Raw genomic sequence first — 9,072 nt, 5'->3', positions numbered from 1 at the left:
GGCTTACAAAGAATAAGTCCTGGGGTCGATTTTCTCGACTAAAGGTGGTGCTCCAGCATGGCCACAGTCAAATGACTGAAACGAGTAAAAGAGAGTAAAAGAAAAAGAGAGGAAAGAAGTTTTGAGTAATCTTCTCATAATTTTGTCTTCTATTTTTCTGGGTTTTTTCTTTTTTTTCCGTTTGTTCTTTTTTATTGTTCATTTAATATAATGTCTAGGATAACATGCTTATAACCTTATATGTAACTAACAAATTAAAATTTTATCTTTTTAAAGGTTTACTTGCTGTTCCTTCTGCTGCTGGTGGACAGATTCTTGGTGGTTACCTTTGTAAGAGATTTCGTCTTAAAGTAGGTGAACAGGGAAAACTTTGCCTATTTACACTAACAATTGGACTTCTAGGTATGGGAATATTCTGGGCTCATTGTGATGAGATTCCCTTTGCCGGAATTACACAGGACTACAATAAGTAAGTATGAATTTGTTAGAAAATAATAAACTATTCTATTCATTCATTTCATTTGTGCCCTTTTAAAGCCTAGCAAGGCTCATGGGCCCAGTTTCCCGGTTTCTATGGCATATGTGTTCCCCACCAGCTGGACGGGATGCCAGTCCATCACAGCGTTACTCAAGAAACAGGAAGAAACAGGAAGAAAGAGTACAACAGGGGTCACCACCACATCCTGCCGGAGCCTTGTAGAGCTTTAGGTGTTTTCGCTCAATAAACACGCACAATGCCTGGTCTGGGAATTGGGACCGCGATCCTCTGACCCCAAGTTTGCTGCCCTAACCACTGGGCCATTGTACCTCCAAGCTATTTTATAAAAGAGTATAATTCAATAAGTAATACAAATATATAACATATGGTATAATTATAAACTGGGCAAATTTTTAGCCATTTCTCAGCAGACTGAAAAAATGAACAACCTAAATCGATTTTCGAGCCTTATTGGGCTCTCATCAGAGGTGTCCACATCATTCTGACAGTCTCCAGAGAAACAAGCAGCCAAACAGTTTATATACTCAACAAATGCAGCAGTTACTCTATGAAGGAGTCCCTAATTTGCATACCGAAAGTGTTAAACACTTTATAAATACCAGCAGCCTGTCAATAGGGATCTTAGTCCACATAGTATCAAGGTATGATATAACGAATATGTAACATATGGTATAATTATAAACAAGGCAAATTTGTAGCCATTTCTCCACAGACTGAAAAAAGATGAGCAGCGTTAATTTATTTTTGAACCTTATTGGGTTCTCATTAGAGGCATCTACATCACTCAGACAGTCTTCAGCTATGTTTATACCCTTATCATTCTCTCTTAATAATGTGCACTCAACTGTTTACAATTTTCTCCAACTTTTGGGTAATATAACCAATGTTATTAACTCCCTGGCTGTGTATCATTAATGTCAGTTGGAATCAGTAGAATACTACTCAAAATACTTTGTGGAATTTTGTCACATTCCTTTCTGCTGATTATTCGAAACCTGCTGGGATTGATTTTGCCTTTGGCCAAGAATCAGTAGAATCATTAACTCAGATCAAGCCTGTCTTTTGTTCTTCCTGGGTCTGTAAAATCAACTATTTGTGAGAATTGATTCAACTCTGTCCTACAAAAATTTATTGCTTTGAGCTTAAATTAGAAATCATTATTGTAGTTTTTATTTTGTTTTGCAGCTCAAATACAAAGCCATTTTCAAGCAATGTGAGCTTTGGTTTAAAGTCAAGTCTTAAGGTGAAATGTAATTCAGAATGTTCCTGTACTACTACTGTGTACCAACCAGTATGTGGGGCAGATGACATACAGTATTTCTCACCTTGCTTTGCTGGTTGTGCTTCATTTAATAATGAAAGTCGAGTAAGTAGAATCTTAATTATATTTTATTAAAGCAAAATGAGAATAAAGCTTAAACAAGGTGTAAAATGCCATATTCCTCTTAAGTTTAAGTTGGTCACACTTGGGAGTCCAACCAGAGCATGTAATGATGGCTGCTTCTGGTGGAACCTTATGGAGGAGGTGACTCGGGACTCTAGTCCATGACCCTCGCCGGAATAGAGGGTGGAGAAAAGGAATGGATGAAATAGTATTGACAATGTGGGTATTCTCAGTTAAAATCATTCTGTTTTCTAATTGATGTAAATTATTCCCTTGCAATGATAAGATATTTATTTGAAAAATAATCTAGTAAATAACATTTTCTGTTTTTGGTGTCCAGAGACAAAAAGAAACACTAACTCCTTCTAATGTGGCAACTCAAAGATGAAGAAGCTACAATAAAATAAAAAGCTTTCAAAATGAGTATCAACAACTACTCGAAACTTTTATACAAGTATCAGCATCATCATAATCGTTTAATGTCCATTTTCCATGCTGGCATGGGTTGGACGGTTTGACTGGGGACTGGCAAGTCAGGGGGCCGCACCAGGCTCCAATCTGATCTGGTAATGTGTCTACAGTCGCATGCCTTTCCTAATGCCAACCACTCTGAGAGTGTAGTGGATGTTTTTTACATGCCACCAGCATGGGAGCCAGTCAGGTGGCACACCAGCACAGGAGCCAGTCGGGGTGATAGGGCTGGATTTGACCACGTTAAGATGTGCTTTTTACATGCCACCAGCATGGGGAGCCAGTCAGGCAGCTCTGGCAATGACCCATGCATGAATGGTGCTTATATTTTGGGGAATTTTTTTTTATCATTTTGAGAAGTAAATGAAGCAGCCATGACCATTTATCTTAGAAGTTTGTAGGAGTGGATACTATCCTCAAACCAAATACCCAACCTAAATTCTTGCAGAATAGTTAATTTCATTAAAGGTCACTTTATGACTAGGTGGTGGCGCTGCTGAACTTGGTTATGATTTAAGTTTATCACCCAAGAAAAAAGTGTGAAAAAATTCAGAACTTATACTGCAAAGTCTTTCATCTTACACCGTTAGAATTCTGCTAGCCTGCTGATCTGTATACTAGTATTTTATGTCAACTGTAAGAGGATACAAGGCAAAGCTAACCTAAGCAGGACTTGAACCCAGAGTACAGATATAGTAATAACTTACCAACAAACTTTTTCTTGTTATCCTTATCTCACTCTTTAAATTAATATATGATTGCATTTCTATTTAAATTTATTAGTGCTCAAACATGTTCATAAGTATGTATAAATGTTTAAAACAAACTTCATTTATTTTTATAGACATATTTCAATTGCTCCTGTGTTACTAACTTAAAAATGAATACAGCATCAGAAGGAAGGTGTCCTGAAAACAGATGCACTAATTATTATTTGACTGTTACGATTATCTTCCTGTTGATACTGTTAACCTTTATAGCCCAGACGCCAATGGTTTCTATCCTTCTAAGGTAAATTGTCTTAATAACCATATTTTCATGAAATATCTAAAGTAATCTTTAATACTTATAGCTTAACACACAAGGCGTGATCGGCCACAATTGTGGCCATGAATCACAGTTTGACAGGCCACGATCGTGGCCCAGATAGATGCATTTAATTTATGGGCATTTGTTGGGGTCTAATGTCACTCAAACTCTCTGATACCTCCCAGAATGCAAGAGGACTAATAGTTCAACTAATGACTTTTCAGATGATGTAAAACTTGCCACCATTATATACTAAGAAGATATTTTAACTATTTTTTGTTTTTTTATGTGTGCATGGTAGTCTCATTTTCATAAAATGTGTTCAGCAGTCCATGCTATGTAAGTGCAAATCCCAGCGCTTTATGTATTAACAGTGAATCCAATGAAAACAGGTATGAAAATACTTTCAGTTATTGGTTATGCATAACCGCCAGAATTAGGATTTAACATGGTTAATTTTTTTTTTTAATTCACAACTACTCAAAATATCCCTAACAAGTTTTATAAAACAATTAAAATTTTAACAAGTTTTTCTTTCGTGCTATCAATAATGTCTATTAAGGGGCCGCACCAAAAACGTAAAACACAAGTCAGTTGAAGAAAATTTATATTTATAGAGGGAAGACTGTCAAGGGACACATGCATCCCTAGTAGCTTCAGTGAAGAATCAATGCTTTATGGGTTCAAATATTTCTCAGACCTATTTGAACTGGTGTTAGGTTTGTATCCTTTCTGTCACAGCTTCACATATCTACTCTTATGATTGTGGTATATGTTGACTTTACAAAGATCATGATAAAGTTGACCATTAAATATGTCCTGCGCTATATAATCTCAGAAGCTGGAAAATTAGAGTTGCTGCATGGCACTTCAAGAGACAGTCAAGATGCTGTAGCTTGTGGTGTTCTTATAAAGGTTGCATTCATTCCAATTGGAGTATTTCTTGGAAATTCTTTCCGGAAGTATGGCAAGGAGCCAAATCCAGCTGCCACACATATGGCCTTCCAGCAGCAAACTTGTATGGTCAGGATTTGATCACTCTCCATCAGCTTCACATAGTAGCCGTTGAATTGAGCTTAAGGCCCTGTACAAATATGTGGGCTGGCGGGACGTCGTACTCACTGGAGACACACTCGAAGATCATCACAGCTTGAAGGAACTTGGTTTTCATGATGCCCCTGTCACGTCTTACAGCCTTTACATTTTTCACAGTGCATTGAGCATTTTGATACCCTGTGCGATTCTTTTACAACATTCAGGCAGCTTCTCATCGACTGTGTCAGCTGACTTTTTCTCAACTACAACTTTAAACCTTTATGCTCTGCAACGCCGCTGACTGTTTGCCAATACATCAAACTGTTCTCGAAAAAGAGAATACATAAAATTGTCAAATTTAACCCGAACACTGTGTGTGTGTTTGTGTGTAATATTAGATAACAAAGCCAAGGCTGTGAGGAGTTTTCAGGACATTTATAAGGAAAATAGTTGTAAGATTATATCTATATTTTCTTCTCTCCTTGTTTCTTTCTGTATTCTTTTCCGTTGAAGAGCGTAGGTTCGAAACGTTAAAGACTTTCTCTATTCTCGAGCGTTAAACTAATACATCCATTTGTTGTTTACACCACCTGTCTTTGTATGTCGTTTTTTCGTGAATTCTCCTATATCTATATCTATTTCCTTATAAATGTCCCGAAAACTCCTCGCAGTCCTGGCTTTGTTATCTCATTTTGTCTAATATATATATATGCTAATACAAGAGCCACATTAGACTCCTCACTCATATCACTATCGAACCACGAGTTTAACTATGGCCTGACCATAGAACTTACTTTGCGTTACTTCCCACTCTTTAGGTCTTCTAGATACCAATACCTCTCATACATATACACATACATATAAAACAAAATATCCATTTACTTGTAGATGTATTCCAGATGATCATCGGTCGTATGGATTAGGAATAAGCAGTGCAATTGGACGCATAACTGGTAAAAGCATCTTTTCAATTTCAACTTGTATATTTGTTATTCAATCTCAATAGATTTTCCCTGCTTATCAAAAACAAATATTTATTCTTGCAAATAAGGAAATCCTTATCACCTCTCTAGCGTTACTGACTCAAGTTTTCATCTGATCTGATAGGAATGTATACTCTTACATTTTCTGGAAGACAGACGCTCCATCTGAAGGAACACTCTGTATTGAGTGCTCGATCTGCTGTGATCGATGATGCACTGGCATGTGCTAAAGCAATGGAATCTATAGGCTTTCTAAATGGCTAAGAAATTCGTCACCTCCTCCACCTCCAGCTCATCACTTTGATAAAGCACCAGTTTGAGCAATTTAGGGTGCTTCCATTTAGACTGGAGGCGCAATGGCCCAGTGGTTAGGGCAGCGGATTCGCGGTCATAGATCGCAGTTTCGATTCCCAGACCGGGCGTTGTGAGTGTTTATTGAGCGAAAACACTTAAAGCTCCACGCGGCTCCGGCAGGGGATGGTGGCGAACCCCGCTGTACTCTTTCACCACAAACTTTCTCTCACTCTTACTTCCTGTTTGTGTTGCGCCTGTAATTCAAAGGGTCAGCCTTGTCACACTCTGTGTCACGCTGAATATCCCCGAGAACTACGTTAAGGGTACACGTGTCTGTGGAGTGCTCAGCCACTTGCACGTTAATTTCACGAGCAGGCTGTTCCGTTGATCGGATCAACTGGAACCCTCGACGTCGTAAGCGACGGAGTGCCATTTAGACTATTATCAGTCACTTACAGTTCTCTACAGGCGTAGCAATAAGACCTGCGCTACGTCAACTCTTCCGTTCTACAGCCGATTTGTTTACGGCAAGAGTCAGGACGTTTTAAAGGTAAGTTTGCTTTTCATTCTTTCTGGGTGGACAAAATAAAGTACCAGCCATGAACTAAAGTCGATGTAATTGCTATAACTCTTCCCATCATAACTGCTGCTCTTGTACCATAATTTGAATCATTAAGTTGGTGTGCTCGAAGAATCGATGGATCGTTGAAAAAAATAAATGGCAGTATTTTTTCGACACATTATATTTTTAGTTGGCTTTCTTGATAGCTCTCCTCGATACAACCATTCTTGGTGAAAAGGTAGAGCAGGTGACTAAATACATTTCCATAGTTTTTCTGTTTTCGCTTTCAAGTTTTGCCAAAGACTAATTTGGTTGTTCTTTTCATCACACTTGAGTGAATGCAATATATGGATATCAAGCCAACGAGTGATTTTCGAGAAAGAGAGAGAGAGAGAGAGAGAGCAGCACATTTCATTGCCCTCAAAACACATTTAAATGTCTTGAAGAAAAGACGCATTTAATCTTGTAGCCTTAGATGTACGACAGCTTAGTTACTATTCGAAAATTTTTGATCATGATCATATCTGACCTGGGTTAAGCAATAACAAGATGGCTATTGATCTATCTTCTGAATCGCTCATCTACTAGAATTAGCTTTGTATCTAGAAGAGAGTAAAATGTTCACAGCTCCAAGACGTATTTTACACTACCAGATTCTCATCCTGCGCTTGGCTGATTTTAGAAATTCTTGAAATTAAAACGTAGTATGTGAACTCAATGTTAAACATTTGTTTCTTAGAAAATTACTATTTTTAAATCTCACAATGAGAGATATTCATCTGTGCTGATGAAGGGAAATAACCCGGAAATCGCGATACACAGATATTGTTTTGAGCTGAGTGGGTGTGCTAGATTCCCTTGTTCGAAAATATAAGGACACAGATCGTGTCGTATAGCCAGCTGGAGACGATGTCTCGTGGGGCTAAATTACAGCAACATTTGTCCTAAACCAGGACAGCCATGTTATGTTGGCAAACATCTTTACTCCAGATTTGTTTCTATTTTACTTTAGTTTTATTACAAATATTTAATATTCCTTTTCCGTTCCAAAGCATTTTCATAAGTTTGTTCGAAACGTCCATGCTTGTTTTCCAGCATTTAGTTATCCCTTGTGTTGTATGTTCAGTGTAATCTAAAGCTTTCCTCTCATAAATCCCAAGTGACTATGGTTCTATAAAAAATAGAAAGGAAATATGTATCCTATAGGATGCGTTGACGCCAGGGATATATGTTTTGTGTATCACATGCAATATACATCACAGGCAGTGCGTGAAGACGAGAGTTAATTTATCCATTGCTATAAATTCAAACTGTTACTTTATGTAAAAAAAAAAAAATTTGCAGTATACGATAACAAAAATAAAGAAAAAATCGAGAAAGGAAAGCGTATAACATGACTTAAATGTAAATCTCATGATACATAGAATGCTTCGTGGTATTTATTCCGGTCTCTGCGGTTTGAGTTCAAATCCTGTTAATATTAGTTTTGCCTTTCATCATTTCGGAATCGATAAAAAAGTACCACTTCAAAGCGGAAGATTGATGGTGATATTGTTAGGGTGTCGGGTGAGAAAGCTTATAGTATCTACTCTGGCGCTTTGCATTCTGACCATAATCCTTGCGAGACACTGGTGCCTAGTTCTGTCGGCCCAAGTGGTGGCGGGGAGAAGGGAGACTTGTATGCAATTGGGGGACTGCCAGTCTTCTTCAATAACTTTTGCCAAAACCTTACTATTCATAAAGTCTACCGACGAAGGCCCTATGAATGAATTTGTAATGTACATCAACGACAAACCACGGGTTGCGATTCTTAACGGAGTAACATACTCAATTTGAAAAGCAAAAAAACAAAAACAGAAACGATAGAACAAATAGACGGCATCCTTCAAAATTACATCAGTTTCATTTACTTCACCTTTTTAGATAAATATATCATCGATCTTTTCTACGTAAGACATAAGGCCTAACATCTTATGGGAAGGGTTAGCCGTTTACATCGATCCTAGGGCTCAGCTGGTACTCATTTCAACGACTTCCGAAAGGATGAAAGGTAAAGTCTACCTCAGCGGAATTTGAACTAAGAACATAAAGACGGACAAAATACTTCTAAGGATTTTAACCGGCGTATGCAACCTACTTTTCGATTCATAATAATTTTTTAAACTGTTTTTTATAAGTACCATGTTGTTTCAGCATTTAAAATTATTCTTTTCAGGTACATTCCCAGGTCCAATATTGTTTGGAGTCGCCATTGACCAAGCTTGTAAAGTGTGGAAAGATTCTTGTTCTGAGGGTGACACATCTTGTTGGATTTACCAAAAGGAAACATTATCTCGTAATTTCTTCTTGCTAACTGTCATCGTACGTTTATTTACCGTTCTGTTTCTTGTCATTGCGAAATGCGTTTATAAGCCACCTACTTGTGCAACAAAAATAAACCTTGAACACGAAATTACAGTTAATGTAATCCCTGTCGACAAAAGCTACGATAATGAAGCCTTCTCTTCACATCTTTGAGATAATTTCTTTGATTCGCCTTCCATTCCAACAACATTATACATAAATGCAATTTTGTACATAAGCGTGCTGTAATAATTTGACTCGTAATATATTCATATTCTATTTTTGTTATTCTCAATTATAAAACAAAAAATATTTTTTATTAAAGATTTCTATTTTTTGTAAATATTGATTTTCTGATATAAAACACTGTATAAAATGATTTTCTCAAATATTTAACGTGTTGAGGACAACCATTCTTGATGAACAGGTAGAGCAGGTGACTAAATACTTTTCCATAGTTTTTTTCTGTTTT

The 9,072-nt window shown here is 37.2% G+C and overlaps 1 protein-coding gene across 3 annotated transcripts in view; it reads left to right on the top strand.

Annotated features, from left to right (window-relative positions):
- LOC106878518 (solute carrier organic anion transporter family member 4C1) overlaps window positions 1–8,991 on the top strand; it is a 70,770-nt gene extending 61,779 nt beyond the window's left edge. For all 3 annotated transcript variants that reach the window (XM_014927745.2, XM_014927746.2, XM_014927744.2), the window contains exons 8-12: window positions 277–469; window positions 1,685–1,865; window positions 3,199–3,365; window positions 5,307–5,371; window positions 8,473–8,991. In XM_014927745.2, the coding sequence (XP_014783231.1) occupies window positions 277–469; window positions 1,685–1,865; window positions 3,199–3,365; window positions 5,307–5,371; window positions 8,473–8,774 (908 nt within the window). In that variant the 3' untranslated portion in view covers window positions 8,775–8,991. The remainder of the gene's footprint in view (window positions 1–276; window positions 470–1,684; window positions 1,866–3,198; window positions 3,366–5,306; window positions 5,372–8,472) is intronic.
- The last annotated feature ends 81 nt before the right edge of the window (window positions 8,992–9,072 follow it).

This window comes from Octopus bimaculoides, chromosome 4, assembly GCF_001194135.2.
Source record: "Octopus bimaculoides isolate UCB-OBI-ISO-001 chromosome 4, ASM119413v2, whole genome shotgun sequence".
Lineage (NCBI taxonomy): Eukaryota > Metazoa > Mollusca > Cephalopoda > Octopoda > Octopodidae > Octopus > Octopus bimaculoides.
This window is presented reverse-complemented; position numbering and strand designations above follow the sequence as displayed.